Source organism: Phyllostomus hastatus, unplaced genomic scaffold (assembly GCF_019186645.2).
Source record: "Phyllostomus hastatus isolate PE091 unplaced genomic scaffold, TTU_PhHast_1.1 phas_contig_150, whole genome shotgun sequence".
Taxonomy (NCBI): Eukaryota; Metazoa; Chordata; class Mammalia; order Chiroptera; family Phyllostomidae; genus Phyllostomus; species Phyllostomus hastatus.
In genome coordinates, this window is record NW_025333611.1 from 2,024,697 (window position 1) to 2,041,285 (window position 16,589).

Consider the following 16,589-nt stretch of genomic DNA (forward strand, 5'->3'; position numbering starts at 1 on the left):
TACAAAAGATAGTTTATTGAACCTATTCATCTCCATTAAAATTTTCCAACGTAAAAGCTCTGTAGTAAACATCACAACTTAGTGTCATCTGTCGTATAAATAAAATATACACTAAGATGTACATTATCCACAGGGTGGGGGCGGCCAGTGTCCTCAAGGGGGCGCACCCGAGCCCTCGGGAGCGGCTCGCGGGGCCCCTAGGGCGGGGGCGAGCGGAAGCGGATCTTCTTGGCGGTCTCCGCGTCGGACTTGGCCACGAGGAACCGCATCTTCTTCCCCCCGTGGCGGATCAGGTCCACGGCTCTGGAAGCAGCGAGGGGTGAGGACGGGCCGACCAGCTCCCAGGGAGGGGCAGCGGAACCTCCTGGAGGTGCCCAGAGAGGGGGACCCAAGCCTCCTCCCCAGGGGTCCCCAGGGCACGGGGCTGCGTGAGGGCCCACCCCCACCCCAAGGGGCTCGGCCTCTGATGGGAGAGAGGGGAGGGAGTTGGGGGGTGGCCACAGAGAGCTGGGGGCGGGGCGATGACAGGGCCTCTCAGGGTCAGCCTGAGCCAGACCCCTGCTGCAGGCAGACCTCTCCCGGGGCCGCCTGGTGGCTGCACCGCCCAGGCTGTGGTGTGAGTGTCCAGGGTGGTGGGGGGGGTACCTCAGGTAGCTGACCCCGGCCAGGCTGCTGCCGTTCACCTCCAGGATGCGGTCCCCCAGCGACAGCTGGCCGTCGGCAGCTGCAGGGCTGCCCGGGAGCAGGGTCTGGACGTAGAGGCCGGGGGCGCCCAGGGGCGTGTGCTGCGGGGACACAGAGGCCTCAGAGCTCCGTGGCCCCGGCAGGAGGGCGGCCCAGCGACGGCCACCCAGGCCCAGGACGGACACGGAGGCCTGGGGACTGAAGCAACAGCAGGCGGGGGGGGGGGGGGCTCCTGCACAGCCCCCTCCCTCCCTTCATGCTCCACTCCAGGGAGACGCCCACCCAGTCCCCGTCCCTGGTCCCCGCTCCCCCCACCAGGGCCCGGAGCCCCAGCACCGCTCACCAGCCCGTCAATCAGCCCCATCCCCAGCCCGGAGGGGCCTCGCTCCAGCTCCACCAGGAAGACGGAGCAGAAGTCGTGGGTGCTGGAGGGAGCCGGGGGGAACTCGTCCTCGGAAGCCACGCGGTCTCCTGGGGGGTGGGGGGGGCAAGGGAAGGGGCAGGTGAGGGCCTGTGGCAGCCTGCACCTGTCCCCAGAGTCCGGGACCCTGGGACAGCGGGTCGGCTGCTTCTCCAGAGGAAAAGAGCTCCCGGACCTCCGTCGGGTGGGGGGATCGGGGACTACTTGTGGGTGACACCCCTGTGTGCCTGGAAGGGGCACCTGGGAACCCCCGGAGCTGTCCCAGGACACCAGCCTCTCTCAGAGACCGGCTGTTTCCAGGGGGCTGTGGAGCTCTGCTGAGGGCACACCCCGGTCTCCCACACCCCCTGTCCCCCCCCATCCACAGACCCCTCCCGATCCCCCTTCCCTCTCCTGCCGCACCTGTAGGTAGTGACCCCACGTCTGTCCCTCCCCTGAGTGTCCGACCCTGCTGACGGGGAGTTCAGGCTCCTGGCCCAGCACAAGGCCACCACGGAGTCCACCCCCTACAGAGCGGGGTTCTTCCCGTCCCTGGAGCCCCCACTCCCCACCCTGAGGGCCCTGTGCTTTCTCCACGAGGGCAGTTGTTGTGCCCACCCGTCCTCACCCCGCACCCAGGTGACCAGCCTCAGCAACCGCCCAGGCGACTGCTGCTCTCGGGACACACTCCAAGCTCCGCAGGAGCACCCAGGACTCGGGTCAGGGCGCATGAGGAAATCCCCCTGGGGCCAGGCCTGGCTGCCGGCGGGGGGGGGCGGGGGGCGGGCGCGGGGCACACTGCCCTCACGGCCTGCAGCCTCCGGCACTGCTCACGCCTGTGCCCACAAGCCCACCTCCCCGCACTCTGACCCTCCCCCTGCCCCAGGCCCCGGCCCTTGCGTCTCTGACTCCCGGCCCCGACGCCCGCGCGGTCCCTTCCTCTGCCCCGTGTGAAGCAGCGGCTCCGAGGGCCCCCGGCGGCCCCCAGAGCGTCCTGGCACCTGGGGCCGCAGGTGTCCACGGGCAGGGACAGGGCGCCCGGGGCGGAGCACACGCCGCCAGCACCTGGGGCTGGCGCAGGTGGGAGGCGGGGTGCAGCTCTCACCTTCCGGCGTCGCCCCTCGGAGGCCGCCTGGTCCGTCCCGCCTCCCGTCCAGGGCCGCCTTCCCACCGGAGCCGCCGGGGTGGGGCCAGTCGGGGAGCGCGGGCTCGAGCGGGGTGCTGGGAGGCGTGAGCAGGCAGGAGGAGTCCGTGTGCGGGGGGCCCCCGCGGCTCCCCCGGCCTGGCTGCCTTTCTGGGGGGCCCTGTGCCCGCGGAGCCCGGGGCGAGGGGAGAGGGTGTGCCGGGCCGCCTTCGAGAGCACCCCTGCCGGGGCCCCGGGGAGCCAGGGGGCAGCTCTGGCCCTCGGGGTGCCCCTCCGGGGCAGGGTGGTGCGGGCCCTGCGGGAGAGAAAGAGCTCAGGCACCAAGCTCCAGCTCCTGTCCCGGTGGGGGAGGCAGCGGCCCCCGGCCGTCCCTCCCGCTCTCCCAGGGCCAGCAGCCGGGCCCCGGGTCCACCCCGCCATCCCCGCCAGAGCCCCAGGCCAGCGGCTCAGCGGTACCTCAGGGCCCTGGGGCGGGGAGGCCCCGCCGCCCGGGCTGGGCCTGCTCTGCAGGCCCCACAGGAAGTGGCGCAGGTAGAGCAGGTGCTGGTAGACGCTCTCGTCCGGGCAGCCCGCCTCCAGGTCCACCTGGAAGCCCTCACTGGGCAAGACGATGGGCGGGGGGTTCTCGTAGGACTCCAGGACGTCCTCTGCAGGCGGGGCAGGACCACTTGGCCTCCGGCCCAGGAGGCCACCCACCCCTCCCGCCCCTGGGGGGCTGGGGAACAGGCAGACTGGCCTGCTGAGGACCACGGAGGGGAGCCCAGACCGGGGAGACCACTCGGGTCCCGCCTGGGAGTGGAGCCGCCCGGCCCACGAGCCTGCAGCCCTGAGCTGACACCTGGCCTCCCCCGGCCCAGGCTGACCGCACCCCCACGGCACCCAGGACCAGACCGCCGAGTGCATCATGGCCTCTGTACTCAAACGTGGGTGCCCTCCAGCCGGCAGGAGGGCTCTGCCCTCAGCGTGGTCCCGCCCAAGGAGGGGCCTACCTGACTGGAAGGCGTCGGGGCAGTCCTGGGCGGCCGGCTCCCAGGCGCTCATGGGGCCCACGGCGGAGGCCAGCTGCTGCTGGGTCAGGAGCCGGTGCAGCTGCGCGGGGCTCAGGGCGGGGAACGCGGCCCGCAGGTCTGCCCAGCCCATCTGGGGGACAAGGAGGCGCGCTTACTGTCCTTTCAGTTCCCCCACCACCGCACCGAGACCGAATCATTACAATTAATCTTTAACGTGGGACCGGAGTGATTCCCCTTCTGCATTCTTTATGTTGGCAACTTGCGTTTCCCCACTTTCAGTGAGTTTCTCGAAGAGTCGATTCTTGGCCCCACTGCTTTTATTCAGCATTCGCCCAACCGTTCAGGTAGCTCTGCGGAGAGCCGGCTCAGCCTCTGGCTGCCCTCGGCCGCGCGTCCGTCTGCCGTCCCGCTGGCCTCGGTCCTCCTCCACCGTCCCCCCTTTCCACTCGCGCCGGGCTCCCTCTGCTCCTCCTCCTGCCGCACAACCTTCGCCCGCGGCCTGCGCTGCCGTCTGACGCACACGCGGGCTATCGTTGCACCTGGCGGCGCTGCTGTTGCTGCGCCCGTGAGTGTGGCGCGCGGGTGTTCACCGTCGCCGACCGCCCGGGCCCGGCAGCCGGCACATTCCCACCTGTCCCGCCCCAGCCTGGTCTCCGGAGCCCGTGCTCAGTGTCCACGTCTCCCCTGCTCCGTGCCCTGCGGCTTCCAAGCCGTGTCAGACATCTCGAGGGGAAACTGCCCAGCGTTTCAGGCACCTCCGACACCTTGCGTCTGTGTCCCTAGCCCGTGAGATGGCCGAGGCCGTCGGGTCTCTCTGCCCCAGCCCGGCCCGGGGCCCGGCCGGACGACGCCCAGACCTTTGGTCACAGACCCCGCCTCCAGGTGAAGCGGACGCCCCCAGGGGGAGAGCAGCAGCTCCACGGGTCCCTCTCTGCACCTCTGCCGCCCTCGGTCCCCGCAGCTGCAGGAGCTCTCCGGGGCCTGGACGCAGACGCCCCCGTGCGGCGCCCCCAGCACAGGGCAGGCGCAGCCTGAGCTGCCGCACCTGCCTGCCGGGAAGGCCCCACTGCGCCTGCTCCGCCGCGGCCCACCTGCGCGAGGCTCCCAGAGGCACCCGGGGCCCACCACTCCGGAGCCTCTCGGCAGCTTTTTGGTGAACGGGGCTGCGTCTCCGGAGTCACTTTTCTCAGGTCTGCGAAGGCGGTGCCCACGCACGCTCTGCCTCCAGCTCCCAAAGCATCACCTTTCACTTCCACCGCCGGCTCCCCGTCCGAACGGCTCAGGTAGGTCAGAGGCATCGCTTTGCTTCTGTTTAGTCCCGCCTTCAGCCTGCGGCCCCCACCCACACGTCCCCGTGGCCTGACTTTCCTCCAGTGAATCGTGTTTCACCCTCATAACACAGGGAAGCAGCTTTGGTGAGGGCACTTGGGGAGGCTGCGGGCCCCAGCACGGGGCGGGCTCTCGGCGACCGCTGGGAGACCGGGGGGGCGCCCGGGCCGGCCTGGAGCCTTGGCTCAGGGCGCGCTGGCTGCGTGACCTCAGCTGGGCTGTCACGAGGCGGAGGTCACAGTGGGTCTCCCGTGGCCATGTGCCGTGGGGCAGAAATGAGAGGCACCTGCCAGGCCGTCCACGTTTCGTGGGCGCTCAGGAGGCAGCAGCCGTGCCGCTGTCACCGGCAGCAGCGGCGGGCACTCCCGCGAGGCTTCCTGGGCAGAGGCGGACCGCTCTGGGTTTCGTCCCGAGCTGAAGGTCCGCTGTCCCCTTGGGAACTTCATGCCGCGCTGGCCACACTGCCCACTCGGCCCGCACAGCCCCCCCTCCCCCGACTGCCCTGTGACGCTGTTCTGGCCCCTCCCGGGGCACGGCTGGGTTGTGCCAGCAGGAGGGGAACGCCGCTGGGCCAGCTTCATTGGGTTATCTGTGACGGCTGTGCCGGCAGCTGTGGGGCGGGGGGTGAGGTGGCGAATTCGTCCCCACAGCTGTGCTGCCCGACGGCTATAACTCAGCAGCTGGAGCAACGGGGGCGCATGCCTGCCGGTTCCGGGGCTGCACCCGGCCAGAACCCAGGCCGGCAGGGCCTGCCCTGTCCATCCGCGCAGCCAGAGCGTAGCCCCTCGCGGGTGCAGGGCCGCCCACGTCTCTGGCCGGCCTCCCGCTGGGGGCCGTCCCCGGCTCCCGGAGGCCACCGCGGTCCTTGGCCCAAGGCACGGGCTCCGCCGCAGCGGGCCGGGTCCCTCTTTTCCCCTCTGTCCCGTCTCTGGTCTCTCCTCCGGTCCTCTTCCACTCTGAAGGACTTGCGTGGCCACGCCAAGCCCGTGGGCTGCCCCAGGGCAGTCTCCCCATTACTCGGGCTCTCAGCCCTGGTCGCCTCGGCACAGCCCCCGCCGCGGCGGGTCAGGGACTTGGACACCGGGGAGCTCCCTGCCCCCAGACAGCGGCAGCTCTGCACGTGGGCCTCCGAGGCCCGGCAGCCGGGCCCCCCACCCGCAAACCCTCCCGCAGACTCCCCACGCCTCTCCTACCTGGATGAGCTGGGCGCGGGGTGTGGCCAGCAGGTTGAGGGTGCAGGAGAGCTTCCGGAAGAAGTGCTCCCCGGCCTCCCCGAAGCCGGCGCTTCTGGTCCACTCCAGGAGCTGCTGCAGGCGGGCACAGGCCTGGACGCCTCGGGGCCAGTGAAAGCAACTCAGAGAGGGGCCTGGGGAGGCGGCGGGGCCGTGAGACCCCGGCGGCTACTCCAGAGTAGGTCCGCTGGCCGCCCCCCGAGGCCCCAGCTGGCCCTGTGCCTGTCCTCTCCTGCTCCAAGCCTCAAAGGACAGACGGGAGGCCTCACCTGGGCTCTAGGGCACCCCCCCTGCTGGTAGGCCCCACTCCCCGGTCCCCAGTGTGGGGTGGGGCTTAGGCCTGGGAGGCGGGGCTGAAGGTGGCAGGGAGGGGCTATGACAGCCACCGAATCCCAAGTGCGCGGGGACAAGTCCAAGGCCACAGCCGAGCCCCCTTGCTCCCCCACCCGGATCCCACCCTGTGGCCCCTGCCCCAGCCTGGGAAGTCCACGGCGATGACACGCATGTGCTGGGGGCTCGTCCCTGCATGTATGTGCCCATGCCCCAGCAGCGCCCCGGAGCCCCTGGGCAGGACAGTAATGTCTGCAGTGCCAGGTTTGGGCGGCAGGGAGGTGGGGTCAAAGGTCGCATCGCTTCTCTGAGCCCCTTCCCTCTTCCCCCACAGGGGCTGTGCAGACTGTGGGGGCCAGGAGAGGCCCTAGGGGCCCTGCGCTGACACTGGCCGAGCTTCTGTCCCTAGGGGGACGTGCTCTACAACATCCCTACTCCATGGGCCTCTGCCTGGGCCCCCACGGACCCAGCACGGACCCAGCATGGACCCCTGTGGCCGGGAACGCCCTGGCCACCGCCCAGCGCCCAGCATCCTCGGGAGCCGGCACGAGGGCCCAGCTCGCCACCTCCGGGAGGACGCCCGAGGCCCGGCCCGGCCCTCACCCTTGTCCAGCAGCTGGTTGAAGAGCAGCGTGCTGGAGAAGAAGAACAGGTAGGCCAGCACCTGCGCGGCGACCTCGGGGTGCACCTGGGACTGCTGCAGGAGGTCCAGCGTGCTCTGGTAGACGGCCACCACGCGGCGCAGCTCCTCGGGCAGCTGGGGGGCCGGGCACCAGCTCTCCCGGGGCTCCGTCTGGAAGGGGGGGCACTCCAGCAGGGCTGGGAGGCAGACGTACAGGGACTGGGGGCAAGAGGGGGACACGGCAGTGGTTGGCAGGGCTGGGGCACTGGCCCCGGGGCTTTTGTGATGGCGGCGAGCCCCGGGGCTCCCAGGGCAGCTGCCTGGGGGTGGAGGGGCTCTGTGCAGGCTCCTTGAAAGGGGCAGGAGACCACGGAAGGCACACAGGAGGTCCAGCAAAGGGCCCCGCAGACCCCTGAGCGTCTTCAGGGGGCGGGGAGGACCGGCATGGGGCTGCCACCCTCTGGGGCGGGGCGAGGGGAAAGTGTGTGGCTCCCTCCAGGCCCCCGGCACACCCAGAGGGGCAGGCGCGCTGCACCTTGGAGACGTAGTACACGCACTGCTGGAAGGCGTACAGCACCACCTCCTCCAGCTCCGCCATGGCCTCCTCGCTGGCCGACAGTGCGCAGGAGAACAGGGACTCCTTCGAGCCTGCGGGGGACGGAGGCGCCGGGTGAGCGAGGGGCCGGCCAGGCCTCCTTGGGAGCGGGGTGAGACGCTGGTCTGCCCGCCCACCCGCCGCTGCCCTGTGCTGCACAGGCAGCTCGGCCCCGCGATCGCGGAAGAAGCTCTGCTCAGGGCTGGAAGGGCTGGAGGGCGGCTCTGGGTCTGCCGGGCCTCCCTGGAGCACTGACCCGTCCCCTGACTGCTGGACAAGCCCCGCCCCTGGAGCACAGACCCGCCTCCCCACTGCTGGACAAGCCCCGCCCCTGGAGCACAGACCCGCCTCCTCACTGCTGGACAAGCCCCGCCCCGCCAACATCTGGACAGCCGCTGTTTCCCTGTCTCGCTGTTCAAGGCTCTTCCCCTTGGAGCGGGGCTCCCGCCCCTCGGCCCACGGCAGGCTCACTCCCCAGGAACCGCCTGGGCCGGGAAGCCAGACGCCTGCCTGCGCACACACGGACCAGACGCACAGACGCGGCCGGGAAGCCCCGCTGCACGGCCTCCCAGCGCAGGGGCTGGGCTGTGGGGCCGGGCGCCAACCCGCGGGCCTGCTGTGGGGCTGTTTGGCCAAAAGCAGACCGACACCCTCCTGTGGGCCTGGGGCCCTGGCGGGCGGAGACGGCAGGAAGAGGGCCAGTGGGGTCCCACTGCGCACAGCAGGGCAGGCTCCCGGCAGGTGCCCCCAGGGCCCCTCTGACGTCATGTAAAACCTCCTGGAACACCTCCCCTGCGAGGCTGGGGCTTCCAACGGAGCCGACACCCACCGAGCCTTTTCGAGCCTTTGCCTGCCGCCTCCCCTCCTCCCTCCCTCCCTCCCGTGCTGGCTCCCAAGGCCCAGCACCTGAGGGCCCACAAGCTGCAGAGGCTGAGACAGGACCTCAGAGACTGACGGGGGGACTTTAAACGGATAGAACCAACCCCCACCCTTGGCCGGGCCACCCTCTCCTCCGCCCGCACGCACGCGCACACGAGGGCTCCTGGGTGAGAGCTTCGGACAAAAGTGCGGGGAACGAAAAGCGGTTTTTCCAGCTCTCGGGACGTGACATCTCTGGCTGTAGAATTCTTCCCACAGACACTTCCTGCCCGAAGGTCGGGAGCCCTCGCGCTGGCCCTGGCCTCCCCTCGCCCTCCAGCTGACGGGGTTTTTCCTCTGAGCTCTCCAGCGCCTGCACCGTGCACGGTCTCTGCGCCGCTCAGCTCCTGCTGCAGCCTCCCCGCCGCCGGCGTGGCCCCGGGGTTGACGGAGGCGGGACCCTCTCCCAGCACCCACTGGGCGACATGGCCTCCAGGCTCCCCGACCAGAAAAACCTCCCTCCTGAGACCGGAGGCAGCCGCCCAGTGAGCAGTGCCACCTTCCCAGGAAAACCAGCCGAGTGCGGGTGCCCGCGCGGCACGCTCAGCCACGCAGACGGGCCCCCGGACTGCCGCCCCTCCAAGAGGCGACCCTCCCGTGTGCACTGGGCCTGAAGTCACGAGTGGGGGACCAGGATTAATGGGGCTCCCTGAGCACACGCCCCAGCTCCCAGCATGGCTCAGGACCACGTGCGTGTGGAGACAGGCCAGAGGCCCCAGCGCTCGCTGGCCAAGCCGAGTGCAGCAGAGCCTCGCCCCTCAGCAGCCGCAGCAACACTGGCCCCGGGGTCTGGGGGCTTTCGAGGGGACTCGGGGGTCTGGAGAGGGAGGGGACTCGAGGCCTCGCAGGAGGCGCCCTGGCTCCGCAGACCCGGCAGGGTGGGTGCCCGTGCCCCGGGCAGGGGAGCTGGACAACAGGCACCTCGGACGCAGGCCTGGCGTACAGAGCGGGCAGCGGCCCTGTCCAGGGGGGGTGCCACCTCTCACAGCCCCCCCGCCCCTCGGGGAAATGGGCTGGAGCCGCAGGCCTGCGGGCTGTTCCGTGGGATTCTTTCCTCCCGGGAGACGGATGCAGCTGAGCACAGGCCGGCGTCCAGCTGACCCCGCCCAAGCAGAGCCCCGGCAACACCCGCCCCCCCCCCCCCCCACCTGCTTCCTGCGGCCTGCCTTCCCTCCCAGCCCCGAGGGCCACGCCCTGGGACCAGCCGAGGTCCCGAAAACAGGAGGGAAGGTCGTGGGAGGCTGCGTCTTTGCCACCGCGGCGCAAGAGGCCGTGTGGACGCAACCGAGTTCGTCCACGCACGGCCGTGGCCCCTGCCCCTGGGGGCTCAGCTGCCACATCCACTCCCAGTACAGGACGGCCCTGCTGCTCCCTCCTGACTCCGTCCCAGGGGCCGTCACGCCTCTCCCGACCCCGCACAGCCCCTGTCGGGCGGGCGCACACCTGCTGAAGGCCGACTCGGGCCTCCCCCACGAAGCCCTCCTGGACGGCCCCGCCAGTCACTCTCTCGCTGAGAGTGTCCCGCACTCGGCACACACCCGTCCCACGTCCGAGCCCTGAAGCCACACGCACGCACTGCCCTACAGCCTCCTGGGCAATCTGCCTTCCTCCTGAGATGGCGGGGCGACTCGTGGGACGATGGCTCGGGGCCCTTGTGCTGCGTTCCCTCCACGGATGCCCACGAGTGACCGGCGTCCCCAGGCCCCCCAGGCAGAACAGTGGGACGGCCTGTGAAACGACGGGAGCAGAGCGCCGACGCGCCGCGGACAGGTACCCGGTGAGCCCAAAGGTCAGCGTCGCCTCCGCTCAGAGGAAGCCCCGCCCTGAGCCTGCCCCTGCTGCGAGTTGGCCGGGCCCCCCAGCGGCCACACGGGCCCCACCTGTGACGTCCAGCTCCTGCTCCAGGCTCTGCATGTAGACGGGGCCCTGCTGCTGGACGAAGTAGAGCAGCTCGATGGCGTTGGCCATCCACACCAGGATGTGCCGCAGGTCGGGGAGCAGGCCCGCCAGGCTGAAGCTGGCCGGGGACGGGGGCTCCTGGCTGCCGGGACAGGGAGGCGGGCGGTGACGCGGGGAGCCCCTTCGCCCAGGGCCCACTCATCTCAGGGGGGCGCCAGCGCAGCCACGCCGCGGCAGCCCACACTCCCCCCCCCACCGCGTGGCCGGGCAGTGGGAGGAGGCTGCGGAATCTGTCTGGTGCCAACCGCCGGAGGCTCGCCCACAGACCGCCGCGGGAAGGGCTCCCAGCTAAGCCGGCCGATCTCCCGCCGGCCCGTGTTGTTAGTAGGGTGGGTGTGCAAGTGGGTGTGCACTCGGGGGTGCCCGGATCAGGGGCCCTGGTGACAGGGTGCCCGGGGTCCTGGAGGACGAGGAGGCCCTGGGGGGCCTGACTGGGGCAGGGTGGGCCCCGCCGTCCTCCGTGTCTGTCGCCTGCTAAGCATCGGACGTGCGGGTTGCCTCCAACCTCCGTGCTCACAGCACGGCCTCAGGGCACGGCCCCTGCCCTCCACACGGAGACACTTCTCCATGGTGTCCCCTCAAGATGGGGACGGGGGGTCACGGGACACACATGTCTTTACTGTCACGGTTTTCCAGGCCCCGGGGTGCGTGAGATAGAAACGGGTGAAGGCAGACGTGGGGAGGCCCTCGCCCCGTCGGGGCTGTGGTCGTCCCCGGGGGGCAATCCTCTCTGCCAGGGCCCACGAGGGTGTGTGGGGGGAGGACACAGGCTTCCGAGGGGGCCGGCCCGTCTGCCCCGTGCACGACGCTCGGGAAACCTCGCAGACACAGCGCTTCCCGGGCGGCGACCAGAGAGGTCACAGTGGCCCCCGGAGACGGAAGGACAGTGTGGCAGGGCGCAGTGCCCACCCAGCGGCGTCTGCGCCCCGTGGGTGCCGCTCCGTGGGAACCGGGACGAGCGCAAAGGGGCGGGGACAGTGGCGGGAATACTCACAGGTGCGCCTGCTTCTCCGCTAGCTCTTTGGTTTTCTCCTGCAGCCGCAAAGGAAAAGGAGGTGAGAACAACAGGAAACCGCAGGGAGAGCGCCAGCAGATGCGGGGGACGGGCGGACGGCGTCCACAGGAGAACACGGGCCGCGCAGTGTCCCCTCGGGCTGCGGTCTCTCCGAGCCACCGCAGGACATCGCCGCGGGATGGTCTCACGGCCATCCAGCTCACACAGCACCTGACCCTCTCAGAGACGTGCGGGGCGGCCGAACGCTCACAAAGGCCAGGCTCTGCTGGCCCTCTCGTCACACATGTCACCCCCGTGAAGGGGCCGGTGACTCTGTGCCTGCGTCCTCGCAGAGGCATCTACGCGTCCCCACGGGGGCTCAGGTTCCACCCCGCAAGGGCGCCGCTGTCCGGGACAGGAGTGCAGTGGGTGGGGCCTGGGGTGCTCAGTGCCCCGTGCTGTTCGGGCTGCGGTCTGGGAGCCTGGTCCCGCAGGGCAGGTTGGCCGCGCACAGAGGCTGACCCTCGGCCCTGGGCCCCGACCCCAATCTGACAAGGGCCCTGCCCTGGGGTGTCGGCAGGGGCCCACCTGCTCCCGGCAGGGAGGACACGGGCCGGAGCTCACACAGCCGCGGCCCAGGGGCGCCCCGCGCTACGGGGCTGTGTGGACGGCCCCGGGAGGCTGGCTGGCTGGCGGCCAGAGGACGGCCTCAGCACCCCCCGCGCCCCCCGCCCCCACCCGAGGCCGCGGCGGCGGAGACTGACCCAGACGGTCTCGCGGATCATCCGGGCGATCTTGAGCAGCAGTGGCCCGAAGGAGCCCTGTGGGAGGCGCGTGGCCGCGTGCTGGACGCACAGGCAGAGCAGGAAGGCGGGCGTCAGCTTGTGGTCGTCGCCGCCCGGCTCGATCAGCGTCATGATGCGCCGCAGCAGCGCGTCCTCCGCCTCGGGCTCGAACTCCAGGCGCAGCGGCCGGGGCCGGGGGGCGCCCGGGGCCCGCAGCGGGGCCCCGCACATCCTGCAGCTGTGCGGCAGGGCCCGCAGGCGGGCCAGGGCCTGCGCGGGCAGCGGCTGGGCCTGCGCCGGGTCCTTGAAGAGCAGCAGGTAGTAGAGGCCCAGGGACAGCAGGTCCCCGTGGCGCAGCGCCACCGTCTGGCCGCCCACCTCCGAGAAGTTGACCGCGACGGGAGCCCCAGGGATGGGCTCCAGGACCAGCAGGCCGCGGGGCCGCTCTCGGCCCGAGGGCTGCAGCCGGCGGAGGGTGCAGTGCAGGGGCAGGATGTCGGGGGCCGAGAGGCTGATGCTGGGCTTGCTGGAGGGCGTCCTCTGGCCCACCGTGTGCCGCTCCCGGTTGAGCACGTACACCAGGCTGTCCTGGAAGGCAGACCCCGACTCAGGGGGGTACACCGCCCGGCGAGCGGCAGTGCCCACGGTGCCCATGCCTGGGACCCAGGACTGCTGTCCCCGACTCTCCCTGTCCCGGGACACCCCTGCCCCAGCTGGCTGCGTGCCCCAGCCTGTCCCCCATGGGGCGACCACCTCGTCCTGGGAGGGGCTTTCCCGGGGCAGCCGAGTAGCTGGCCAGAAACCTGGGGAGGCCCCAGCGTGAGGAGCGAGAGGCCAGATGCAGGCGGCCTGGACGTGGACTCGGGCCGAGCCCCAGCCCCAGCTCTGTGCCAGGGCAGGGCCGCCTCAGACCCGAGCCCCAGAGCCCCTGTGTGACCAAGTGCGCCCTGCAGCTGGCTCGGGGTGGGGGCACTCAGTGAGGACAGGAGTGAACCAGACGTCGGGGGGACGCCACCAGGCGCCGTGGCTCAGACCAGGCCCTTCCAGCCTCCACATCCCCAGGGTGGGGCAGGGGGCCCCCCCCGGTGCCCTGAGGGGGCAGCCCTCCACCAGGTACCCGCTGTCACAGGAGAGGACGCAGACCTGAGCCCTGGCCCCCAAAGCCAGGGCAGGAAGCGGCCTGGGACACAGTGAGGACGGTGACAGACAGTCCCCTGTGAAGGGTGCCCAGTACCTCGCTGGGGTGAGCAGTGAGGAGCTGGGTGACCCTCCTCACAGAGCCCGCTCCCTGGGCCTCCTCCCGTGAGCTGGACAGAGAACGCTCTGGAAGCCGAGGGCGGAAGAGCCCTTCCCCAGAGTCTGGGACAGGCCCAACACCAGCCGCCCCGCCGCCACCGCAACCACCCACCATGGCCAGAGCGACAGGAGCTCAGGCTGCCTTAGCCACCGGCAGGAGGCCTTTACTCTGGGGACACCTGCCAGCCTCCTGCTCAGGCGCCCGGGGGTGCAGGGGGGGGGCAGGCGCCGGGGTGGGGGCATGGCTCACGTGCTGCTGGCTGTAGCCCTGCAGGAGGAGCAGATGGGGCGACTCGTAGAGGGAGTAGCGCATGGCGTCCGGGCCGGGCTCCTGGGCGGCGGCAGGGCTCAGGCTGGTCTCGCTGGCCGAGCGGCGCAGCCGGGGCTCAGGGGGACCCCGGGCACCCTCCAAGGCCAGGGCTGGGGTTCCCTTGGCGCGGCTCCGCTGCAGCCTCCGGGCTTGAGCGTTTATCCCTGAAATGGGAGGCGCGGGGTAAACCGCCAGAGCCAGTGGAGGCCCACCTCACCCCAGGGCCCTGCCCAGCACCTGGCCCATGCTGCCGGCCCACGTGTGCGTGCTCTCCCATGTGTGTGCGCTCCCGTGCACGCGCGGCGTGCTGTGACTGATGTGATGAGAGCTGTCCCCTGGGCCCCGTTCTCCCGGAGGAAGCCGAGAAGCAGCCCCCTGAGGCGGCGGTCGCCTAGGGCAGCTCGCGGCTCCTTCCCAAGGCCGTGCCCAGTCAGAGCACACGTACACACGCGCACACACAAACCACGCATGCAGAAACACACGCACACACAAACGCACCCCAGGAAAGACAGTCTCATCCGTCCTAGAAGTGCCCTTTTGCACCGATTCTGCCGGGAAGCTGCGAAGCCATCTGAACCCACGGGCACCAGTCCCTGCTGACCCCGGCGCCTTCCCCCTGGGCCCCCTCCTCCCGCCCCCACGCCCCCCCCCCCGCAGCATCCCTCCCTACAACCGCTCCAAAGGAAACCGGACCAAAGCCAGAGGACCCGCGTGGGGCAGGAGAGCGGGGGGCCCAGGCACTGCCTTACCGGGCGCTGGACGGAGCCAGCAAGCACTCCGATTGACCTGCCCTCCCAGGAGGAAGCCCGCTGGTCCGCAGCCCGCGGCGGCCGGGCTGCAGGAGGCAGGAGGCTGAGCCGCAGTGCAAGTGCGCGCAGCTGCCGCTCCCCGCCCGCTGCAGAGCAGGCCAGCCACCAGCGGGAGGGGAGCCCCAGAGGCGGGAGAGGGCCAGGTGGGAGCAGGAGGGGCAGGTGGGGGCATGGGGGAGGGGGGTGGGGCAGGGGGAGTGGGGCGGGGTGGGGCAGGGGGAGTGGGGCGGGGGGGGAGGGGGAGAGGAAGCAGGCAGGGGGAAATGACGGGTTGGGTGGAGCAGGCAGGGCAGGGGGAGCAGGGAACGCAGGGGGAGCAGGCCCTGTCCTCCCACCACTCTCCCGAGAAGGGCAGGCCCCAGGGCTCCGGCACCACTGCGCAAACACGGGGCCACACCACATGACGTCCTCGCGCCCAAGCCTGTCCTGCACCAGGGACAGCGCTGCAGGGCGGCATGTGCCCCCGCCCACCCTTCTGGAGGCCCTGGGGCTCCCGGCAGCCACGCTGCCCGAGAAGACCCCCTCCCTCCTAGATCCCCAGGGGCTCCCAGCGGCCAGACGAGGCCAGACGGACTGAGGCTGGTGTGGCCTGGGGCTGCGGCCGCTGGACCCCACTCCCGCGGCTGGGGTCCCGCCCCCCAGGGCCCAGGGCCCGCGTCTCTGACCCCGGTGCCCACAGCAGCGGTGCTCAGCCCTGGCCGCGCTCAGAGCCGCCGGGGCAGTTGCCGAGGCCGCGCCCAGGGCTCCTCGGAGGGTCCTGGGGCGGCCGCCCCAGCGTCGAAGGGCCGGGGCCGAGGAGCCACAGTAAGATGTATTCTGTATGTGACTTTGTTGTGTGCTTCACTCATTTTATTTTTAGAAACTCTAAATAAATATACATCATTCTTTGTGTTCTAAGGAATCGGGGGAGGGGGGGGAGGCGCAGTCCCGACGCTCTGGAGCGCGCAGTCTCTGGCGCGGGAGCCGGGAAGAGGCCCCGCCCCCAGGAGGCGGCGCCGCCAGGGGGGGCAGAGGCGCGGGGCTCCCGCCCACGTGGGCCCCGCAGAGCGTCGCTCCCCCAGCGCTGCGGCCTCCCGGCCCAGAGTCACACCCCCAAGGGCCAGGCTGAGGCGGGAATCCACGGCTCCTTTTCCGCTGGGCCACACCCTCCTGCAGGGGGGAGTGGCACCCCGGTCACTCGGCTCTTCACGTGCCACCCTCCCTCCTCCCCCGCGAGAAGTCGGAGCCCAGGGCCCCGCTGCTGGCGGAGGAGAGGCCTCTGTGCACGGGAGGGGCGGCGAAGCCATGCTGAAGACGGCCGGTGACTGTCCCGCGAGCCCCGGGCTGGGCTCGGCGCTGGCTTCGGGGGCAGCGCTGGAAAGGAAAACAGCTCTTTTCCTGGACGTCACCGACCAGGACAATAAATCCAACCTGTGGGTGTACCGGCCCGTCTGCTTCCGCCGCCCGCCCGGGGCTGAAGGCTGCGAAACCGCCCGCATACAGCTCGGGCCGTTTCTGCGGCTCACGGGCCCTTCGGCCGGCGGCGGCCCCAGAGCCAGGGCGGCGGCCGGTGGCTGACGACTGGACCCTGGCTGTCGCCGTGGCTGCCCCAGGAACTTCCCTCCCAGGGAACACGGGCCGGCTGCACGGGCCCGGGGGAGAGTCCTGAAACCCACAGGGAGCGAAGTGCCCCAGCACCGCGCCACCGACGGCACCGTGGCTCTCAGCGGGGCCTCGGCGCACGGCAACCCAGGACGCTGCCCCGCGTCGCTCCTCCAGCGCCCGAAGCGTTGCAGGGTGAAGACGCGGCAAGCAGGGGCACAGAATGAGAAGTATAACCGGTTCAACCTGCCCTGGCTGTAAAGGTCGCGGGTTCGACTCCAGATTCGGGCACAAACCAAGGTTGCAGGTTTGAACCTCGGGCGGCGTGTGTGTGAGAGGTGACTATTTCTCCCCCTCTCACTCTCTTCCTGCCCCTCACTCTAAAATTGATAAGCATGTCCTCGGTGAAGATTAAAAAAAAAAGAAACACAACTCACAAATAGTAAAGGGAACACATATCTCATCAAAGCAATGAGATATGTCTCCCGCCTGTCCAACTGGCAGAGATTTTTTTTAAGATTTTATTTTTTATTTATTTATTTTTAGAGAGGGAAGGGAGGGAGAAAGAGAGAGAGACATCAATGTGCGATT

The 16,589-nt window shown here is 70.5% G+C and overlaps 1 protein-coding gene across 1 annotated transcript in view; it reads right to left on the reverse strand.

Annotated features, from left to right (window-relative positions):
• The window catches only part of RADIL (Rap associating with DIL domain), a 39,273-nt gene continuing 22,684 nt past the window's right edge, over positions 1–16,589 (reverse strand). The window contains exons 3-15 of the mRNA XM_045824388.1: positions 13,549–13,772; positions 11,982–12,590; positions 11,218–11,255; positions 10,145–10,305; positions 7,287–7,399; positions 6,733–6,970; positions 5,761–5,933; positions 3,218–3,368; positions 2,685–2,875; positions 2,190–2,523; positions 1,028–1,155; positions 646–785; positions 1–303 (exon numbers count right to left, since the gene is read on the reverse strand). Coding sequence (XP_045680344.1) covers positions 198–303; positions 646–785; positions 1,028–1,155; positions 2,190–2,523; positions 2,685–2,875; positions 3,218–3,368; positions 5,761–5,933; positions 6,733–6,970; positions 7,287–7,399; positions 10,145–10,305; positions 11,218–11,255; positions 11,982–12,590; positions 13,549–13,772 — 2,606 coding nt within the window. The 3' untranslated portion in view covers positions 1–197. The remainder of the gene's footprint in view (positions 304–645; positions 786–1,027; positions 1,156–2,189; positions 2,524–2,684; positions 2,876–3,217; positions 3,369–5,760; positions 5,934–6,732; positions 6,971–7,286; positions 7,400–10,144; positions 10,306–11,217; positions 11,256–11,981; positions 12,591–13,548; positions 13,773–16,589) is intronic.